At 39.6% G+C, this 23,855-nt stretch overlaps 1 protein-coding gene across 3 annotated transcripts in view; it reads right to left on the bottom strand.

Annotated features, from left to right (window-relative positions):
* The window catches only part of GRIA4 (glutamate ionotropic receptor AMPA type subunit 4), a 240,671-nt gene that overhangs the window by 138,796 nt on the left and 78,020 nt on the right, over window positions 1-23,855 (bottom strand). For all 3 annotated transcript variants that reach the window (XM_055703130.1, XM_055703131.1, XM_055703132.1), the window contains exon 3: window positions 22,505-22,744. In XM_055703130.1, the coding sequence (XP_055559105.1) occupies window positions 22,505-22,744 (240 nt within the window). The remainder of the gene's footprint in view (window positions 1-22,504; window positions 22,745-23,855) is intronic.

Below are 23,855 nucleotides of genomic sequence, written 5' to 3'. Positions count from 1 at the left end.
TTTGAATTAAGTGTCAGTTTGTAGTCTGTATTATCTGATCCTTTAGAAGAGAAATACAGTGGCATTTTTTTTGCTAAGGATCAAAAGTAAGAGTTAGATAATTTGCAGAGGACAAGGAACAGCAAGGAAAAGATAAATTAAATGGATTATTAAATGTTACTAGCACCAGATAGTAACTTGCAATGTTCACTGTTAATCAAATATAACCATTGTATTAACCTATATGAATGTAACGCTGAGGGGAGTTAACAGCAGTTGGAAAGAAACAGCAGAAATTAAAATCTAGATTGATCTGTTTAACCCATAGTCATCCATCATTTATTAGCTAAAAAAATTAAATATGTTACTAGTCATTGAAAGATGAAATAGTTCAAACTGACATACAATAAAGTATCTTAATCTGAATCAGTCTAAATTTTATCAAAGATTACTAGCCGCAAATAAAGAGTATTTCAGGAAGCCTCTGGTATACATTTCTCCCATTAGTTTTCTATCAGGTAGTCTGTCAGCAGTTACAGAGACGTATATTTTCCTTTATAAAAAGGGAAACTACTGTGTTCCAATCATTAAACTGAAAAGATCGTTGTAAAACATCTTCATATCCAGTACAACTTCTTTGTACTTTTCCAGTTGTTTGTGTAAGAGCAGTGGCAAACAGTGGCTCTACCTGCATTCAGCATTCAAAAAAAAAAAAAAAAATCAGCTGCTTATAGGGAACTACTATTTTTTGTTCATTCAAGCTGTGTCATAGTCCACAAAGAAATAATCCATCATTGCTATATATTTGCTACACAGTTGTGACTACGAATTCCTCATTTTGTTCTCATCCTACCCCAGGCAGCTCCACTGACTTTGCTGGACATACTCCTGATTTTCATCTGTACCAGTGAAAGCAGAAATCAGGCTGAAGGAACAGCCACTTCCGTGTGCGCTCTATGAAGTGTATCTATGAATCACAAAGTGTTTCAAAAGCTTTGTTCCCCCTATTTTATTAACTCGAAAACAATTCAGCTAGGATTTACTTTTCAGCCCCAAATGGTCCTTTTAATTCAGAAGGGCAAGGCATATGCATACATTAGTCATGCATTAAAAAGCTTTCACATTTTTAGTGCTGATATTAACTCATTGCATACTGTGTTTTACATTGATTGATATGAGCTGCTCTAAATTTCCTGTCACACATACCAGAGGCAGACCAAACCTAATCCTATGACAGTAAGATTATGCCACGTAAAATATAAACAGGGATAAGTACATTCACTATAAATATTTATGTGTTCATACTTGGAGTTTTCTATTTTTATAAATCCATTAGGTCTCACCAGAAATCTTTAATACATTATTTTCATTTCAAATACCCTATTTGAAAATTCAAGTGTATGTATGACTCAAAGTAAAGCCAAGCTAAATTAATATACTTTAATATACAGTATAATAATCCATGTGGAGAAAGGTAATAAGAATATATCCACTTCTGTTTAGATGAGTCTAAGATTTTAGTGTTTTAAGAGATAACATTGACCAACACCATATGAAGGTCAATACCCACTTCTCGAATGTACTGTAAACCTCAATGGGCTGAAGAATGAGGACTATACAAGGCCTTGTATTTTCATGATCATTTATGACAACTAAATGCAAAACTTGTGTGAAGTGCTTTAATTCAGACCTATAACATTTTACCTTCCATTTGCACCATTCTAATAGATACAATTACTGTTCAAGTCTATGGAGACTAAAACATACAGGAAGTATCATATGGAAAAGAGGTATGTTCTCAGCCTGACTTAGCCAACTCAATCTAAGCTGAGGTGAAATTCTATGGAGCATTTCTGTTTGCAGATACAGGGCAAAATAAAGTCTAAGGCACATGGATGCGTGCGCACACAGATGTACACACATATTTTTTTAATGATAAGTGAAGGAGTCTCTGGGCTGTATCCGAAGTCTGTGAAACCAACCTTTCCTCAATGGGGATTCCCCAGCTTGAGGTCAGCAAAAGCTGCAAGCTCCTGGCACAGCAGTCATGTCAGACGGGAGCCTTGGGAGCCAGCCTTCAGAGGATAAATGCATAGATGCCTTTTTTGCTGCTTTTGATGACAGCTGGGAATCTAGTCCTCTTAGAGTTATCCACAATCATTTTTAAAAACTAAAGGACAGAGAAAGCTTATTGCTATGGCCAGTACATATTTATTACTATAGATTTTAAATATATATATATATATCTTCTCTGTCAAAGACTCCCCATAAGCTTTCATATAAAGAACACAGGAAATGACAATGCTGAATTGAAATCCTTACTTTAGTACCTAGACAGTAAACTGTTCCGCTTTGCAATACACACTGTACCAATATTGCTCATAACCAGCAAGACCTCAATATGCCCAAGATAGTAATGTCCTCTCCTTTTGCTTAGGTTGTAGGATGCTGGAGAAAAAAGTGTTTGCTCAGGGCCCAGAAATACTATCGCTGACACTTCATGGAGAAAACATCTTGCCAGGTTTTGTCAAAGGTGACTCTCTGAGTCCCTCTTGCTGGGAATACAGCAAGAAAATTCACTAGTTATGCCAGGTTGGCATATGCATTTGCTTCTTCTGCCCAGGTTATGGAAATTGTGACAGCTATGCAAAGGAGGTACCAGGATTCTGGCAAACGTATCTCCCATTTACAGTAACATTATTATCTAAAAGATAAGAAGAAATCCAGGAAAACAAGGGAGCAAGGGATAATCCCAGTGAATCAAACTATTAGCAGTTGTGGATTTCATAGGATCTTTTGCAGGGTTTTGTTTTTTGTGGTTGGTTTGGGTTATGTTTTGGTAGGACCCTGTTAACCAAGGTTTGGCTAAGCCCAAACCCCTTTAAAATAATTGTTTGGAACTAAAAAAAACCCCCACAACACCCCCCACCCCCCACCCAATACAAAAAAGGATTTAAAGATAAAAATATGTATTTGGATTTTTGTTTTGTCCCTTAGTTTCTGAACTACTGTTGTGTTTGGGTTCACAAACTCTTTTCCACAACCAAGAGGGACAGAAATTTCCTTTTTGGACAGAAAGGAGTGCTGAGAGCTTCACAAAACCACCTAACTATTCAAGCAAAATACTCAAGAAAAAAAGATAAATAAACCACTCAGTACTGTTTCCTTGAAATAGTCATGTGGCATGGGGGTGAGATGAAGCAGTATGAATTCAAGAAAAAATGGTTTTGACTACAGCAAGCTAAAATGAGAACTGACTATTTCAGAGCTCAGAATAGCCTGTGAAGAGGCTCATGTAACTAGTTATGGCAAAAGAAAAGATTAAAGGGTTTTTTTCTTGTTTACAGCAAATTGTAATGTAACAGATTTAGTGGTTAGGCATGATGATATTCCAAAATGTAAGTTCCATATGGCTCAGACTATATTTTCCATTGTTTTTAGCACCGGAATTTGAAAGAAGCAAGGAAAATAACCTGGAAAAAAACTTGACAGCATTAAACAGCTTTAAGGCTTCAGGTCCAATTAAAAGGCTTCAGGTCCTATTCTTATTGGACAGTCTGATCTTAGGGAGGCATGTGTAAATCCATCTAATAGGATTTTTTGTTAAGTAGGTCAAATTTTATAACTCCAGCCTCTGCCAGAGATTGGATTTTTCTTTACAAGCCAGATAACTTTTAGGCCTTCAGAAACTGCCTCTTTACTACAAACAGAGCAGAGAACTGAAAGGAATTTAGTGGCTTGTATCAGGTAGCTCTTTCAGATATTAATTTGTTGAATTAATGTATTAACAGTGCAATAGATGGAAGATGGTCCTTGAAAAAAATAAGAAGATTCTTTCAATGGGTGCATCAAACCAGGTGATCTTTTTTGGTCAGGACAAAGAAGGCAGGTACTTATCTAAAAAGATGTCTTCTTTCTTTCACACTTTCCACTGGGGCTTTAAGCAGCACTTGAGGTCAGTTCATTGCCACCAACCACTCTGTTATCATCACAGCCACTGTGAAACAACCCCTTATTAATAAAAGCAGTGGTTATATGATGTGGTAAAAAGGAATGTGATGTGGTATATATGTGCAACTCACACGCTCAGGGCAGGACAAGGCCCATGCATGGCTACTGAAAAGTGGATGGCAAAGAATTAGAGCATGTTTACGTTTCTGTAACAAGGTTTGCCTTTTACCACACTAACAGTACGAGCTCAGAATCTCCACACGTGTATTCAGGGATGCCCTTGTAGGCAGTTACTGTTGTCCTTCTTCCAAAGGGTAGACAGAAGATGCAGGCTGCAGAAATAGAAACAAAGAACTGCAGAACTGCTGCCTCAAAGACTTCACACCCAGGGGAAAACTAAATGCACTGCAGAGAGCTGGAGATAAGCAAGGATGCCATCTGAATATGGAATTAAGTTTATGATTGACATGTGTGGTAGAAGAGAAACAGGACAGAAGGGAGGGGAGAAGCTCAGGGCATATCAGGCTATGCTTGCGGCTGTGCAGATGTTCCCCAGAGCACTGGGGAAGGAAAGCATGACACCCAGCCAAAGTAAGCTGCCAGTAGCTGCAACACGAGTGAAAGGTGCTAGGAGAAGAAACAGGTGCCACAGCTGACTGGAGCAAGATCTGCTCCTTTGCCCCTGATCTGCACACCATCATGCAGCTTGCAGAGGTCTCTAGAGACTAAAGGCCAACTTTTCCTATTGAAGCAGAAGTGAAACACTTTTTTTGAAACCCAAAAGGCACGCTTGTCAGCAGTTCTTGAAGGTATGGTACTGACGGAGCATGGTCATCCCAAAGCATCTTCCACTATTCACTTCTGACAGTTCATATTGATGCTTTAAGACCTTTGATTCCACTTGCCAATGGAGCAAAAAGGATGAAACAAAATGAAAGAATGAGAATCAAATAAGTTAAGCCCACATCACAGTGGGAAGCTGCTGCTGAAGTTCTACTAGGCATGTATATTGCAGACATTATCAGCTATGATTCAGGTTTAGTAGTTTCTCCCTATCGGCTTAACCTCTACTAAACCCTTCAATTGTTTTAACTCTTACGTTTTCCAGTCCAAAACCCAAAAGCTCCACTCTAAACGTGGATGTACTCAGAGGAGGCAATGACAGCTATGTCCCCACATGCCACCCAGCACATGCAGAGATAGGGCTTAGTTCAGCCTGGGGCTCCCCCTCACGGGGTTGCGGGGCCCTGGGGCTGGGCTGCCTCGCACACGACACTGCAGACGGGCTGCGAGGACACGAACCATGCTGCCCTTTCCCGGCTGCCTTCACGGGCACGAGGGGAAGGCTGTGGCCACTCGCCAGCTTTGGCTAGAGTCCACCCACTTTGCACCAGCTGAGCAGCACGACATGGACTGTAAAATCTGGCCTAAAGGTTTTTAAATGTTTAGAGCCACAAAGGCAAAAGGGTAGCTTGAATAAATGGTGCAGCCCACCCTGACCCACTTCTTAGCTCTGGGGGTATAAGAAATCCTTTTTATTATCCTGGACAGGAGCTGAAAAATTACATAATACTGGAGGAATAGGACACAGGGGCATTTGGGTTACTTTAGAGATGATTCAGATCTTGTTATTAATTCTCTCTACTTGGCAGAATGTTTAAAAACTGGCAAGGGAGCATTAGCATTGCTGGCAGAGCATCACTACAGCTGCACAGGTGGAGAGAAATCAGCAAGTAGCTCTTTCCAGCCTGTTGAGGAAGGATAAGGAGCAGGAGAGAGTACTGGCCCCACATTCCAGTGACAAAACCACGTAACAGAACTGAAAAGCAGATCGGTTAAAAAAACCCCAAGCATTCTGTCCTACCAGGTTGGCACAAGGTAACTGAAGCATGTCATATGTTGATACTTGGCCTCTCTACATAGCAGATGTCTTTTTCACAGGTCAGGCAGAGAGGGTGAACAATTGATTCAATGGCTAGAAAAATGCTGAGAGAAACAGAAAAAAAACACCTGGATATGGTCCAAAGTGTAGTGTGTTTTCGTAAGAGTATGTGCAAGAAAGAAAGATAATCCTCTCCACAGTTCTTTTAGCAGGTGTTTATCCTTTTTGGCATTGACAGCAATATTTTGTAGCTACACAGCAGACATGCAGAATAAAATTCCCTTCCACACTTGCAAAAAATAATTACCCCTTATGTGACTTACAGCTGCTCCAGTCATTCATCAGTGCTGTTGTCCTCTTTCTCCAAACCAACACTATGAAAGTATTGCTTCTTCTGGAATTTACTGAGAAAACTGCATAATCTCCAAGTTGACTCTCTAAGAGAGTGACCAGGGTGCTACAGTGGCTTCCTTTAAAAGCACTCATTGCTAAGGAAGATGCTTTCCTATGAACACAAACAGAAAAGCCTCAGAAGAAATACTATGTGGTGTTTTGATGCTAGGTAACAGGCACCATTTAATAAAGCCTGAAAAAGTCAAGCATCAGTGGGCAAGTAAAATTAAAACACTCCCTTTGCTCCCCAACAAATTTTACTCCTGCAAAAGATTTTGTTTCCCTTTGGATACGCACAAAGAAGTGCGAGGATATCTGCAAGGACAAGGTCACAGCCACTGTAAGCTCATTGCAGCTGAGGTGAACTTCTCCCTGAAATTACTGAAATAGCTCAGGTAACTCAGTATCCACCTTTGAGCTAAGCACCTCCCTGTGTAACAGTTTGATTGTAGCTCTACAAAAATATCAACCACTGAAAAAAAGGGTAAGTACCTGAGTTTTTACTCTGGACAAAGCTGAAATTAGATGTGCCCTAGTAATAAGAGTCTCGCAAGGACACATGGATTCATAAATCCTGAATGAGAACAGAGTATGGGATCTGTCCTGTGGAACAGAAAAACTGTACAATGTTGGACGTTCAAACACAGTGGCCTGATTTCCTGGCAGTGCAGGATGCAGTCAGTAGGCTATGCTGAGGTACTCTTATCTGAGGATCCGAACCCACATTTCCTTATACAGGAAAATGTTCCTTAGTCCTCTGCTGAATCCACTTACATTAACTGCACTTTCTATTATCCTGGTTTTCACACTTGCTAGCATTATTTTATCTTCAAAAGAATTTAAAACACTAATTAAAATGTTGTACCTTTTTTTTTTAGCCTGCTTGGATTTAATGCAAACTGTGTACTTAATAAAACTACCTCACTTTCAGCTAAAATACATTACAAAATTGCAGAGTCTGTATGATACATTGCATTTCACACATTGTGGGTAGATTAGGCCGGTAATCAGAAAAATGAAATCGACACTTCCTACCAGCAATATTTTCCAGTGATCTCTAACCTCATTAGGCATTCTCAGTACATCCAGAAGAGTAGTGTAAATAAAATACACTGTTTTCTGATGAGCTTTGATGAGCAGATGTTTGGGGTTTTTGTTGATTCATGTCTGGGATGTTTTTAAAACTTTTCTGCTTGTGTTCCATTTCCTGTTGAGGGAATTCAGAATGACCCAGATGAAAAGGGATGATTGTGACTGTGTCTGCCTGGATGCCACCCAGGCCAGCAGCTGTGCGGTGACCACCACAACGCGCCTGACTTGCGGGAGGAGAAATTATGTAATTTGGCGTTTAGGCTACTTGTGAATTCAGCTCTTGCTGCAGACAAAATACTGCACCTCTATGCATATCCTATTATCACTCTTGTCTGGTAGCCTGGAAGTGCATTTCAGGATACAAAATAACACACTTGGTGAGCCTCTTTTTTTGCTGTTTGGTGATAGATGCACATGAAGTCCATACACATTTTTAGCAGCAATAAAGCAATTAAATAAAACCTGGAATTCTTTCTCTTTCTAAACTGATTTAGCATAAAAATAAACCAATATCTGGGGTTTATTTTTTCTTTTTTATGTCTTTCCTTTAATTCAAACTGAAGTTTTGGTATGTTAAAATGTATTAATAATTATTTGTTCACCCGGGAACAAAACGGCACTTTTTCCTCCATGGCAGCCACAGACGAATTTTAAGTCATATTAAATGTTTTTTAATTTTTTCAAGCTAAAAAACTTAATCAGTAACAATTGTGAATGGCAGAGATAAAAACAGAAAGCAATAGGATGCTTTCAGGCTCTCAAATAATGTGCAAGGGCTGAAAATGAATCAGGCTTACAGGAATGACTGACAGAATAGGAAAGTGTTGGGAAAAGGAGCAGAAGGTGGTGTAGAAAAAAAGCCAATGCTAAGTGATCAAAGAGGAAAAGAAATGCAGAATCAAGCAAATAAATCTGGGCAAATATGTTAAAGTAGAAATGCAGAAGTAGATCCTGAGGTGACTCATGAGATAATGCAGTTGAAGATAATGAAACCTCCCTAGAGCAGTGGAAATGTGAGCAACAAAATAGATAAGCTACATTTTGAGAGGTCCTATCAGTTTCTGAAGTGACAGATGATAAAGTTGCTGCACACAGCCCATGATGCAGACATGGGAGTAGGGACCCATAATTGGATATTCTGACACAGAGGAGTAAGAAAATTCCTCTTCTCACAAAGGGAAAAGAACAGTTTTAAAATGACAAGGGTGCATCAAGTAGGGTGTTTTTGGGATATTTCACAGAATAATACAAGTCCTGTACAGAAACGCACACTGTGAACATTACCCCTGTCTTCCCACAGAACCTGGACAGGAATTTTCATTCTGCCTCAAGATCAAGAACATGTAGTTGTATTAGGAAATAACTGGCAGAACGCTTTGATTATATAAGGAGAAATTGGATGCGAAATCAATCTAGCACAGGGCACAACTTAAAAGGTATATACAATGACATACTGATCTTAAAATATTTTTTTTAAAGAAACACTTCAGAGGAAGCATATTCTGTTCCCAGTAAAACACTTATTTGATAGAATTGGCTGGCCATTTTCCCCTAAAATTCTACTTCTTTGAAAAATAAACATCAAAATCCTTTTCATGGAAAAAGGCTAGTTTAGATTATTTTTTCACTTTGAATAGCTTTGAAACAAAATATTGAAGATGTTGAGACACACTAGCTGAACAATGTAAAAGTCTGGTTTTAAAATAATGCTCAATGAGAATGAAAATACAAATTAAATAGAGAAAAGAAAATACAATCTAAAATTACTGCTAGACTATTTTTCAGTGGTATTATCTGAACTTCTAAGACAAGAAGATTTTTGATATTTAAAATGATTTCAACTGGATTTCTTCATCTAGACAAAGCTAGGAGATTATTATTAGGCATATATACACAGACATATATATACACACATACACAAAATTGTTAAAAGCTATCCACACCATCAACAGAAACAAAAGGAGATCCCACCCAAACATACTTGACACATCCTTTTTTGGATCAGTCACTTTTGTTCAAGGGTCAGGTTCATGACCTGCTTTATACTACTACATGTAAACTCTGTTTACAATGCAAGTTTGGCAAAGCAGCCTTACTTCACTAGCAGTAGTTCAAGTTTCTTAAGAATATTTTGAATAATTTAGACCTACTTGAAACTACCCTCATCCCATTAAATAAAAGACAGTACTTTGCTTTTTACAGGAAGGATATATTTAAAAACAGAAATATCGATTTAAGTACAGAGATATCTTAATGCCTTGCTTTTACTAAATTTACTAACAAGGTAAATTGCTTCCTTTCCAATTGACTTCATACATACAAATCAAGCCATTTCATAACAAGGATCTGCAAACAGGTTTCTCTGTTATGTGGAACTTCTGTGAAGATCTCACTTAAAAAATGTTGCTTATTATTTTTATGTCTTCATGACTTAATACTATCAATATTTGGTAATGTGTACTTACACTTGACGTTTGTTAACAGTTTTCTTACTCTGAACTCTCTATCAAGGAAAATTAGCTCCAATAGCTTTTATGAAATAAGTGTCTATATGGGACCTTCCATAGTAACAACTTCCAGAGTAACAACTGTCCCATGCCGACTGGGCTCTCCATTAGGAGAGCAAAAATCTAGGACACAAGTCTTTACTCCCAGGACAATTTTTTTCTTTTTTCCCAGTGGTAAATTAACATAAATGCATATTTGTCTCAGGCATCTAGACTAGCAACCACAGTTTTGCATTCACAACTCCTCTCTTCAGTGACATCTTTCATCACTTACTATATCCAGATTTTCAAAACTATATTAAATGTTCTGTTTGCCATCTGCAGTCTAACTGGAACAAAATATAAGTCCCTTGCCCACAGGCAAACTTCCTGCAGCATCCAGGTATGCATTAATATTAAAACCCACCAAGGTAGTAGTAAAAAAGGCATTTTGAGTCCTTAGGACTGAAGGACCGTTTGGTAACTCTCTTTCCAGTTGCAAAATGCTAAATATCTCAAATATTCACAGCAATTCTGCTAACAGAAGCAGCTGTTAATGCTATTATCTGTAAATACTAGTGCAGGAAATTCCTTGTACAGAGGCAGAAATAGCACCTGTAGTACTGTGATAAGTAGTCAATCATTTTAAAAGGTTCTCTACACTTCCACCTCTCCTTTTGGAATTGACCAAAGACAAATTATTTGTATAAATATGTATGCAAATAGGATTCAGCTGTAATTAATGAGGGAAATGCCTAAAATATACTCCATTTACAGGCAAAATGCATCTCAAAATAGTGACAATCTGAATACGCGTTCTTCACAGAAGCAGAAAATGTAGTCCTAAAATTATAGATTGCATACATGATAAAATGACAGTTCAATCAGCTGAATTAAGAATGTGAAACTCCAGAAATACCCCTGAATACAAACATAAATTTACTTCGTAACATACTCGAATGCTGAATTACCTTTACTTCCTGCTGCAGCTCCAGAGAGGTACTACCGTAAGGGACAAATGTCTCACAAAATATGCCAAAGAGTGATCATAAAGAATTAAATTAGTCTAACACAGTTTGATTATTTTTTAAATAAAAGCTTAAACAATAGAATAGTAGGTTTTGATATTTGTAAGTCTATATTCTGTTTATTTATTTTGATTTTTTAAAAGCCTGCTTTATACTGCATTAAAACTTGGAACATTCATCCACACATAGATAATGCTTTCAAAAGACAAGCTAATTTTTCTAACTAAAAATGCATTTAGAAACAAATTGGCACAAGTATTTGTTTTACATTCAGTATTAAATTGGCACTACGACTGGTCTCTGGCAGCATCGACTATACTCCCCTTTGTTTGCTACCACTCTGTGCTCCAGCACTGAAGCCAACACCTGTGGCCATATAAAAGGCTATGTACAGCAGCTGCAGGACTCAGATGTCCATACTGAAAGAAATTTCTAAAGCATAAGCATTTGGATGTGTGGCTGGCTTCCTCGTCTGAGTCTTTTCAAGGCCGCCTTCGCAGGTCCACACTGCTGGATGTTGTATCTATCAACTGTCTGCAGTGTTATTACTGACCAATGCGTAGTGGTAACATAGGAGGACGACAGCCTTCTATTTAGAAAAGATGCTCTTGGTTATGCTGATGTAAGGCTGCCATAGTCCCTTCACTATAGACAGTTTTTTGCAGGTTTTGTCAATGGTCATACCACTGATATAGATACATGTAAGGAAGGGCAGAGTCTATCCTAAAGATTAATATGAAAGCTAAATATCAGTAAACCACGACAGAAATTTCTGCTTAATGCTTCGTCTTCTGGAAGTATTTTATTTAATTCATGGAAAAGATACATGTAAGTCCCATTAGTATGTATAAAACGACCTGCTTTTATTTTGGATCAGATAATCACAAAATCAATTTTTACAACATACAGTTCCTACACTATAGAACCCACCCTTTACTATGGCTTCTCTGTACAGGGCAAGTGACTAAAATTGCTACTCAGAGCAGTATGTACTAACATAGGTACAGTACGCGCTAGAGCTGCTACTTGTAATTCATAAGAGCAACTGAAGTTAACAGTGGTGTGCAGACAATCTTGAGTAAAAATGCCAATACAGGATTTTTTTATTTTTTATTTTTTTCAGAAACAGTGCAATACTATAAAATCATTTCATTTCTTAAATGCAGTATAACTTCCTTCTTTGGAAAAGCTCTTAAATAAATGGAAACAGATATTCAGAATTACAGACCGCACTGTCCTTCTCTCAACTAAATACAGAATGCATGTAACAGCTAAAAATGACATTTCCATTTTAAAAAATCTGTTACATCTGCAAGTAACAACAAATTAACAGTTTGTGCCAGGTTCTGTAAATGCAATTGCTCTGATGTTATTAGAACAAGCCACTGGAAGTAGCAATGTTATTTACATTAGGATGTTAGAATATAAAAGCATATAGAAGCTACAGGCATACTCTTGAATTACACATGTGCAAACCTGAGATAACTGCTACTGAGAAAAGAACTTAGCTGTACGGATTCCGTAACACTGTCACAAACAAATCATTAGAAAGGGCAAAGCTGATTCACTGGCATGGCAACTTGGAAAGCAATATTTAAAATTACCCTCAATCTCTTGTCTTTTCCATGGCATCCACGAAACCCAAATAAAGGAAAGAAAATTCTTCAGATTAGGAATATAATGAGCAGTAGTTTATTTAATGTTTTCTGATTTATATATTTCTATGGCATTTGCATATTAGCCTGTGCTGCATCTTCTGAGTGTTTAGCTAGATGAACAAAACACCCAGAAAGGTTCAGATGCAGCTTAGTTTGATCTACATCTTACATGGAACAGCAAAGTCAGAGGACTCATCTATACACTTGATGATCAGCTTTTGATTTCCATACCCGTATTTTCTGTTAATTTCAACCTTGATCTAATGTTCAATCATTTCAATCAACAAGAGCGGTAGTCTTATTTAATGAAGCAGTCTGAAAGCTTTTGAAGATTTTCATGTGTAGTGAATTACACAATGACCCTGCTGGTTTATCATTATTACTTCTGTTTGGTAGCAAGACAAAGGAAAGATGGAAAGTTACAGTTTCACTACTGACGGTAAGTTAGGATCCAGCTGCACCTCAGTCTCACATGTGTATTTACTACCTATACTTCCAAGCTGTTTTGCTTGAGGAGATGAGCACAAGCTGGCATGTTGCTGGTATAATTATTAATGAGCTAACAGTGGCAAAACAAAATTTGCTGCAAATCAAGTATCAATGGATAAAGCACATTGGTCTATTCCATTAAAAACATGGAATTTACTGTTACGGAGTGTAAACAGCAGCAGATCACATGAAGGAGGCTAACAAACTTACCGCAGTTTTCTACACTCACTGATATTTCATAAAACAACATTTCCTCTGTGTTTTGTGTATCAGTTCAGAATGGCCTACACAAAATTACAACATGACTTTGGTACACAACAAACACAGTGGTACTTGGATCCCAAAATGTATGGCATGATTCACTGCCTAGGTAATGTTTGCTGAAGACAAACAGCTTTGTTATTGAATCTAGTGAAGGTATTTTTTCTCTTCACCTACAGCATAAGAACCATCCTATTCCTGGGATGTATTCTGGCAACTGAAATTCCGAACTAGTTTGACCACTGAACTTGCTGGAACTACTCTGACATGGTAAAAACACTGATGATTTTGATCTCAGCAGTTGTAAAGACACAAAATAAGGAAAAGTTAAAGCCTACAGGCCAGATGTTAGAGTAGTCTAATAAACACTATGAGATCAGGTATTGAACGATGTTTGTATTCTGGAATACATATCAATATATCTGCAAGGTCATGACAGCACTGATCTTTGTTTCACAAAAAACTGGTACGCAACTGCATGATGCAGGTAAGAACCTTTCATTTTCAGTGAACACATCCTAAACTTCTGTTTCTGTTTTATTCTTGGACATTTTGCCAAAGGTCAGTAGGATGAAAAATGCTTACTGTAGGAATCCTTCCAAATTCTTCCTGGTGATCATAATGAAAAAAGGGGCCAAGACCAAGTGGATCACTGCAGTTGAACAAAGTCAGATTCCCAACATAACCACCTCTACGATCCAGCACATAACTGTTGTTTCTCAGGCTTACCTGAAGCAATGGTAATACTTGTGATATTCCAGCAGTTTCAGGTAAGAGCAATGTAGGTCTGGGCTTAACAGGACTGTGCAGAAAACACTTAGTAATTAAACAGCACTGGTGGCAAACCCTTTTTTTTGTGTCGTACTGTGTTGTAACTTCATCTTTAACTTGCTGTTTATTAGCAACACTTGGTCTTTCTAACTTATTTCATGACTAAGAGACTTGACTCAATGTTTTTATGCAGATAAACATGCAGGCTATATTTCTATATTACTACAGGCTTTAGTATGTCTACCTCTTTCAATTAAGCTAAATATCGAAATAACTTTCCAACTTGCTGTTATATTATTACTCTCTTCATTATTAAGGCATTGACAAATTTGTTCAGAACTGCAGTAAAAATATCAAATAAAGCTTGATGTATGGCCAGCTACTGCAGTTCCTAAATGCCCAGCTAACGATAACTTAACTTATTGAATACTGTATTATAATTATAGTCCTTCAACCTGATTTTACTGTGTTTTTATCTAAGTCACTTAGAATTTTTTTAATCTGATTTTTGAATAATAGAACATACTAAATGTTTTACAAAGGCTATATATATAATTGAATAGCAATAATATATTATTGAAAGTTTCTCCATAGTAGACAATTATCTTTTCAGTGTTCCAAGTACTGTTAAGAAGCCATTCCCAGTTTCCTAGAGAGGTCATGAAAATTACATAAATACAAATCATGAGGGGACATAGAAGACCATCTAAGGTGGGATGTAGCAAAGCAAATCACCACTGCAGATATTTTCTAACTTTGTCCTTAAAACTTCTAGTGGATAAGAATCCCCACAATCTTCTCATATTATTCTAACTTTCTTGAAATATAATTTTCCTAATAAAACCTTAGATCTGCTTTCCTGTAAAATAATTCAAATTCTTGACTTGCTCTCAGTGGGTACAAAGAAGAATTGTTCTTTGCTCTTTAAAAGTCTTAGAATACAAAATGCAATTCCTGAAGATTTTTCTCACAGTTCATGATTATTTTTTTTTATATATATTTTCCTCTCCTCTGGACCTTTGAAACTTACATATGTGATACCTGTATGTGGTGCTCAGTGCCATTCCAGCAACAAATGCCTGATCCTTGTGCCACGCTCATATCGAAGGCCTTTGATATAGCTGTGAACATAGAACCCAGTGCTTTCAAAGGACAAGGAGAAAGTGGTAGAACACAGTGCTGCCACCATCCTGTCCTCTGTGTACTTCATCCACTCGATCCCATTCCACTTGCCCAGTTTACTACATTTTTTTTTGTCTTTTCTGTTGCAGTAGAAATACAAACACGTGACACAGCAACATAGCCAGGTGGGAGAGCACAATATTCAGCTTTTGTTTCTCACCTGCAACATTCTTTTTCAAAAATTCCAAAATAACACCTACTTCATTGGAGACAGCATGACGTTCTGGACTTAAGGCTCACAACCCCTGAAACATTTCCCATGATATGACTGCTAAGCCAGTTACCACGCACTTTGTGTTTAGACCTCTGATTTTTCCCTTCCAAGTTTATCCTTTGTACCATCTTTATCATATTTCATTTTCTTAATCTATCTACCTTGGACTTCTGGAGAATTGACTTTGGCCTGTTTTGGTGACTGGTTGACAAGAGTCCCTTGGGAGGCAGTCCTGAAGGGCCAAGGGGCCCAGGAAGGCTGGGTATTCTTCAAGAAGGAAGTCTGAAAGGCACCGGAGCTGGCCATCACTGTGTGCTGAAAGATGAGCTGGCGGGGAAGAAGACTGGCCTGGCTGAACAGAGAGCTTTGGCTGGAACTCAGGGGAAAAAAGGAGAATTTGCCACCTCTGGAGGAAGGGGAAGGCAACTCAGTACTACAGGGATGTCATAGGTTTATTCACAGAGAAAATTTGAAAGCTGAAAGCCCAGAACTCATGCTGGCCACTGCCATAAAAGATAACAAGAAATGTTTCTACAAATAGATTAGGAACAAAAGGAGGGGCCCAAGGATTATCGCCGGCCTTTATTGGATGCGGTGGAACAGGGGGAGGATGAGGAGAAGGCAGAGGTGCTCAGTGCCTTCTTTGCCTCAGTCTTTAATAGCAAGACCAGTTACCCTCAGGGTACTCAGCCCCCTGAGCTGGAAGACAGGGATGAGGAGGAGCAGAATGAAGTCCCCAGAGTCCAGGAGGAAACAATTGGTGACCTGCCGCTCCACTTAGACACACACAAGTCTGGGGGAGCCGGAAGGCATCCACCCAAGGGTACTGAGGCAGCTGGCAGAGGAGCTTGCCAAGACACTCGCCACCATTTATCAACAGCCCTGGCTAACTGAGGAGGCCCCAGGAGACTGTTGTCGTAGCCAATGTCACACCCACCTACAAGAAGGGCTGGAGTAAGGATCCGGGGAACTAGAGGCCTGTCAGCCTGACCTCAGTGCTGGGGAGCGTTATGGAGCAGATCTTCCTGAGTGCCATCACGTGCAGGGAAGCTGGGGGATCAGTCCCAGACAGCATGGGTTTATGAAAGGCAGGCACTGCTTGATGAACTTGATCTCCTTCTATGACAAGATGACCCACCTAGTGGATGAGGGAAAGGCTGTGGATGTTGTCTCCCTGCACCTTAGCACAGCCTCTGACACTGTCTCCCACAGAGTTCTCCTGGAGAAGCTGGCTGCTCATGGCTTGGATGGGTGTGCTCTGCGCTGGGTAAAAAACTGGCTGGCTGGCCGATCCCAAAGGGGGGTGGTGAAGGGAGTTACATCCTCTTGGTTGCCTGTCACAAGTGGTGTTCCCCAGGGCTCAGCACTGGGGGCAGTTCTGTTTAATATCTTTATGGATGATTTGGATGAGGGGATCAAGTGTAACCTCAGGAAGTTTGCAGACAGCACCAAGTTGGGCAGGAGTGTTGATCTGCTTGAAAGCAGGAAGGCTCTGCAGAGGCACCTGGACAGGTTGGGCGCATGGGCCGAGGCTGATGGCATGAGGTTCAACAAGGCTCAGTGCCTGGTCCTGCACTTGTGTCACACCAGCCCCCCACAGCACTACAGGCCTGGGGAAGGGTGGCTGGAAATCTGCCTGGTGGGAAAGGCCCTGGGGGTGCTGGTTGATGGCCGGATGCATGTGAGCCAGCCGTGTGCCCAGGTGGCCAAAGTGGCCAATAGCATCCTGGTTTGTATCAAAACAGTGCGGCCAGCAGGACTAAGGGGAGTGATTGTCCCCCTGTACTGGGCACTGGTGAGGCTGCACCTCAAATCCTGTGTTTCAGTTTTGGGCCCCTCACTACAAGAAGGACACTGAGGTTCTGGAGCATTTTCAGAGAAGGGCAATAAAGCTGGTGAAGGGTCTAGAGTACAAGTCTGATGAGGAGCAGCTGAGGGAACTGGGGTTGTTTTGCCTGCAGAGGAAGAGGTTCAAGGGAGACCTTACTGGTCTCTATAACTACCTGAAAGGATGTTGTAGGCAGGTGGGGTCAGTCTCTTCTCCCAGGCAACCAGCCACAGGATGAGAGGAAATGGCCTCAAGTTGTGCCAGGGTATTTTTAGATCAGGTATTAGGAAACATTTCTTCACTGAAAAGGTGGTCAGCAGTTGGAACAGGCTGCCCAGGGAGATGGTTGAATCACCATCCCTGGAAGTGTTTAAATACCATATAGATCCGGTGCTTAGGGACGTGGTTTAGTGGTGGACTTGGCAGTCAGTCCTGGGTTAATGGTTGGACTTGATGATCTTAAAAGGTCTTTTCCAACCTAAATAAATGTATGATTCTATGAATCTATGATTATATTTAGCAAGGTCACCTTCAACTCCAAACCCATCTTTTATCACTCTTACCTTAGCCAGGTTGGCTACCCAGAAGGGCAGTTCTCTGTGCTATCATGGAAATTCACACTGCTGGTTCACTAGACCAGAGCAAAGACAAATCCCTTGCACCTCACCTGAGATTTGCTCTTATGCTTAAAAAATTCATTAATAACAACTTTGGGGCTATGGTTTCTAATTTTCAAGATACCATGCTATAGTTGAATGTCTGTTTTCTATTTTTTTCTGGGAGAATGTCAGGCATGAGGCTCTATCACTGGAGTCTAATGATGGATACAACAAACTTACTGCTTACTGCTGGGCCAGCTACTCTATCAGAGAAAATTAGATTAGCCTGAAAACTGACTGTAAATAACCAACTCTATAATCTATCTCAAAATAAGAGGAAGAGATACAAATTTCCTGTAACTTTTTTGCTTTCTCCAGACATCTGGGACTCACCAATCCTCCACAAGTCCTCAAAGACAAAAGCTTGGAGATTGCAACTCTATGTACTGTAAGACTAATTCAAACAGGCCATCAGGACTTGTATAACCCTTCTGGCAGGTTTAGATTGTTGTAAAACAGAATGGTTTCAACTTTAAAGGGGTTGCTATAAAACCCCTATCCAGACGTGAAAAAATTAAATTTACCTTGTGCACAGCAAGCTGATTTTGTTCACCTGCAACCATGACTGAGTTGGTTTAATGAGAAATACGTAATTACAAGGAGCAAAGGGAAAAAAAGCATCAACAAGGTACGTTAACAGGCTCACATATGATGCCTAATTTCTAGAGAACTATAACTAGTTTACAGACCTTGCCTCCGGTGAGCCAACTGCTAGGCCAGCTGGTAGCTCTACCCCTCCTGCTACCACTCTTTAGTCACAGTCAGGAACTGAAAACTCTTGCTGGGAAGCACGGTTGAATTTAAATGGCTGCTGAACTTCTGTGAAAACAGTTTCCAGCTGGCTGCCCACCATCCTCCCTGGTGTCCCACACTGCTCCACAGCCCCTCTCCCACTCTCCACCCTGGGACCCCTTAGCTCTGGGTAATCCCCGCAGTTTTACTAGCAACTTCGGCCATTCCAGCTCTCAGCAAGACTGTAAACAAAGTGGAAAACTAACACTAACCTCTTGTATGTGCGATTCTTGCACCTCTCAATTCTACATTGTGTATTAGGAAAAAGTTCTTCACCAAAAGTGTTGTCCAGGGAAGTGGCTGAGTCACTGTCCCTGGAGGTATTTAAAAGACATGTAAACACGGTGCTTAGGGACATGTTTTAGGGGTGGACTGGCAGTGTTAGGTTAATGGTTGGACTTGATGATCTTAAGGGTCTTTTCCAACCTAAATGATTCAATGATTCTATTCTTAAACAGCTTCTCACACAAAATTCTCCAGCCTTCTTCTGTGGTTTCATGGTTCAAATTCTGCTTTCTGGTGCTAGAAAATATTGTCACCAACTAGCAAAACCACACTGTCGGCATACTTGCGCTAGGTCAAAAATCCTGTGGGTTTGCAGATGCAGGGCTTCACTTGATTGTACGCCTCTTTTTAAAAGACGTATCTCTCAAACACAATAAAACAGCACATATAAACTAAATGTTCTTCTGGTCTACTCATTTGATTCTGTCACTTAGGTCCCTTTAGAGGTGACATCAAATATTAACTGAGCAGTTCACCCCTGCTGGACCTCCCTTTCCCCCGGATATCTCAAGGAGGCCTGGTTTTTATTTCAGCCCTTTCCCACTATATTTTGCATAACTGAGGTAAGCCTGGTTTTTCCCTGTTCTGTCTGTGTTCCTGGCACTTTGCTGTTAATATTAGTAGTATTAAGCAGTGGGTCATAATTAAACCTTTTTTATGGAAGGAGGGTAAGATGAAGAAGAATGTATTGAAACAAAGGACCCTTGAGGCTTTAGCCTTCTGTGTTGCTCTTTACTTGCTCACTTTCCCTGTCAAATAATAAGCTGATTTTTTCTTCATTCTTCTCTTAGGTCTAACATCTTTTGCAAAACATGGTTCTCCTTTCCTGTAATGTTCTCTTCTAGACTGAATTCATTTTTTAACTTTGCCATTTTCCCTAGTATCTCCATCCTGCCACAGGACAGTGATTTTCCAGACTGCAAGTTTGGCAGAACATCAGAAATGGAGATTTAACATAAGAGCTGAAGCCACCACCTCATCAGAATTTGTGAGCTCCAAGACTACTACATGGTGTAAATCCAAGTGCAGTACATGGGAATGACTTGGAGAGATGTGACAGAAGTGCATTCCTGACTTGAACTGAAATGTTAACATAGATGCCCCCAGTAACAGAGACAGGGGTTCTGCAGGGAGCTGAGGGGCTGTCAAAGAGATGAATGGAGTGACAGAGCAAAGAAACCTACCTTAATAACAGGATTTAATTGTTGACAACCTAAGAGCAAGCAGCAACTGAGCTGCATGCAACAGAACCAAGAAGCAAGCAGGATGGAAAGGCCGAGAAAGCAGGTCTGAAAATGTATTTGCCCACCACAGCATGTCACCACTGCTGCTGAAGGTTTGCACAAGTCTATCCTGTCATGACACCTTCTGCTAAGGACTTACGCCCTCCACAATACTGATAGCTGTTAAATGCTGCCTTCTTCACAAACAACTACTGTGTCTGGCTGGAATTTATGATTATTACTTACCTTCCCCCATAACAACTTATTTATAGCTTCCCAGTTAAGCTGCAAAGATCAAAACACAGGCCCAGTACCAAAACCAAAAGGCTAAGGGGGGTTCCCTTCCTTCAGTTTGGTTGGATGGGGCCGCTCAGAGAGGCAGGGAAACATCTGGCATGTAAAGGAAGGATCTCTGACAAAAATCTGGACATGCCTAAGTTCTGGCCTCACTGACAGAAACCCTGTGACTCAGGATCGATATTTTTTTTTCTTTTTCCAGTTACACTGTAAGAGATGATATTATTTTTTCTTATCATATCTCAGCTCCACATTAAAACTTTGTATCATGTAATGGTAGTGAAAATTATTCAGCAATGGTGTTATCTTTAGAGTCATCTTAGTATCTAAAGATATATTGAATCTTATTTTCTCCTGCATTAAACTGAGTCACATAACCTATTTGGAATTTTAGAGACTATCCAGTGTAGCACCCCCTGCATCCAAGCTGGCAAATGTCATCTATTCATCAAAGACAAACTTAGGAGTTCAGAGTTGATGAGTTCAGTGCCATAAGAATCGTTTATTAACCACTCTGTTACAGATGACTTTCTGAAACTGCCCTTGGTGTGATACTGCATGCTTAAAAATGATGTCTCAATCTAATTAAGCATGTGAATTTAGATGAGAAAGGTGACTGCACATTGTGCACTTCTCTTAACCATTTGTTGAACTTGTAGGATCACATCTGTAATTATGTGCTTGTTTTGTTGGTATCCCTAACTGTGTCTTGAGTAGGAACACTTAAATTTGCTATTTTTTTCTCTTTCCAGTTATCTAATACATTCTATAATGCTTCCCAGAACTTCCTTTGTAGGTACTGTAAACATTAAATAAATCTTTATTTAAAAAACAACCCAACAATTACAGAACAATATAAACCCTTTCATTTTGTTCCATTACTCATTTTGATTTAAATTCAGGTATTTAGGCAGTATATCAAGCTAAAAACTCACTAAAATTTAGTGCTTGTGTGTATGAGAAAATTGACTTCTATAGTCATAATCAAATAAACAGATTTATTTAGGTCAGTATAATTCCCTGTTTCTACTGCAGAGTAATTATACTGGAATAAAGCCACTTTAATTCCAGAATAGACTGTCCACACGGGGAACTACATTGAAAAAGCTGTAGTAAAATAATTATTTGACTACAGCTATGATGCTTGCTTCCCTCCTGAAAACAAGCCATCAACATAAAAATCTTGCCTTTTTCACAGAAGCTCAGCCATGTTGGCTCAGTCCTATTCCATAAACAAAGGCAAAGGGCTTTGCCAGCAGAATGAACACACAACATTAACAGGAGATTTTACTTCTCAATTCAGCACCGAGTGGTGATGCATTTGCAGTTTTTACCACTTAAAAGGTTCTGAGATGCTCTGGGATGTGGAATGGAGAACGTGGATAGGAAGTATAGCCTTTTGTGTAACAAGCTACGAATTTTGTAAAAGTGTAGTCCATCAGAGGTAACTCCAGATGAAAGGAGTAGAAGATGGGCTACTGCAGCACTCCCTCCCTCTGCTGCCCCATGGATACCTCTCACCTAGCAGGTACTGCCTCTTACCTCCACTTCTCTGCCGCAGCCTAAGGGCTTCACACTGAGTGAGCCTCTGTGCCTTGACCTTCCACAGCATGGGAGCCCCAAGGGGCTCAGTCGCATCTCAGCTTACATCACCGCAGGTGCAGAGAAGTGGCTGGTTCGCTCTATTTCTTTGTACTGCTGTCACTTATGAAGTGAGTTGAAGAGTGAACAGAGCTGTAAATTTCTGCTTATTGAACTGTGTCTTTGTTTCACTAACACTAGTTAGAATGTTTTAGTATTCTAGACTTCAAGCACTGGCTTCGGCTGGTCGATTACATACTATGTGCATCCAGTATCCAGTTTTTGCAGACAAAGGAATTCTTCCTTCAGCCACACAGCTACTCAGCCAGAGGTACTTCACCTCAAAGACCCCTTAAAATTTGACTCCCCAAGCTCTCAGTATGATATAAAAATGCACAGTTCTTGCAAAAGTAATTTGAACTAAAAAGGTAAGAAAGCTGGGTCACAACTCACCTCGATCTGTGTCATACAGGAAGACGAAGCGGTTCCATTCATAATGATCCAGCAAGCTCAGGAGGGCTCCCCGCAGAGATGGCCGCAGCTGCAGCACAAACTGACTCTCACCCTCTGTGGGGAAACTTGGTGTGATGAGGGAGATGTGCAAGGCGCTGCAGAATGAGGTCAAGGTATGTACTGATCTCTTATCATATAGTCCAAAAATGGCAAATACTCCTCTAGAATACTGGGAGCAAACTGGAAGAAAACAAAACAAAAAAACAAAACAAAACCAGAATTCAGCTAGTGACACAATCTGTAAACACGTACTTACACATTCCAACATCCCCAAATTTTTAATTTGAAGATTTCCATTCCTGCCTGTATAGTTAACTTCAATTTTCACATGTGTTTCATTCTGGAAACCAGTAGATCAATAGCTCAATAGCATCTTGTCACTTCTGGATGTTATTCATTAAAAATTACATTATTTATAGTGGGTTTACTCTAAAATAAAACGTAAAAAAAATAACATGTAATTTTGCACACCAGTAAGAAGTCAACATATGCTGTTTCAACCATAGCTTTGCATACTGGCAGGGATTTGTCACTTCCATTACCTTAAACAGAAAAGCATTCACATTTTAAAATGTGAAAATTATCACAAAAATGTTACTGACCTCCTAAGTGAAATCTGGACATTTTGAATTGTAACAGTGTAGAACCTTCACTGCCTTTTAAGCAGGAGCCCTTGTGCTACATTAAAACTCTACCACAGACATTGAGTAAAAACCTACTTTATGAATAATCTTGACTTTAAAAGAGCAGTTGAAGCAAAATGCAGTACATCAATGTGAGCAGACTTTTGCCCAAACCCTTTTATTTCTACTCTGTGTCAACCTCAAAACCAGAAAACAAATGACCCAAATATATATCCTGAGTTTTGATTTGCTCTTGGACTCATTTAAAACATAGAGAAGGACTTCTGTTGATTTCAGCCAACTGGATAAGGGCTTTACTGATCTATGCACATAAAAGCAGGCATAAGAGTATTTTTTTGAGAAAATACTCTCTTTCTAGCAACTCATAAAGGGCCCAACGAGTAACAACCCACTCTTTTTTAAGCACAAAACTAATTATTAGAAACTGTGTGATCATTAGTAGTGTACCTATCCCAGATTCACAGAAAACAGAGAAAGGAACAGTCAGCTAGGGGATCATTGTATCCATTTCTCCCAAGTACGTATTTCTCATGCTTTCCTGTTCCAGACCCTCCTGCCCTGCAACCCATTCTTACATCAGCCTAACCATAGAAAAAGCTAAGTCACACCCTTTTAACTAGATGATGGCCTCCTCTCTTCCAGCCTGG

Source organism: Falco cherrug, chromosome 2 (assembly GCF_023634085.1).
Source record: "Falco cherrug isolate bFalChe1 chromosome 2, bFalChe1.pri, whole genome shotgun sequence".
NCBI lineage: Eukaryota > Metazoa > Chordata > Aves > Falconiformes > Falconidae > Falco > Falco cherrug.
Note: the sequence above shows the minus strand (reverse complement) of the source record. Positions and strands in the feature narration are given on the sequence as shown.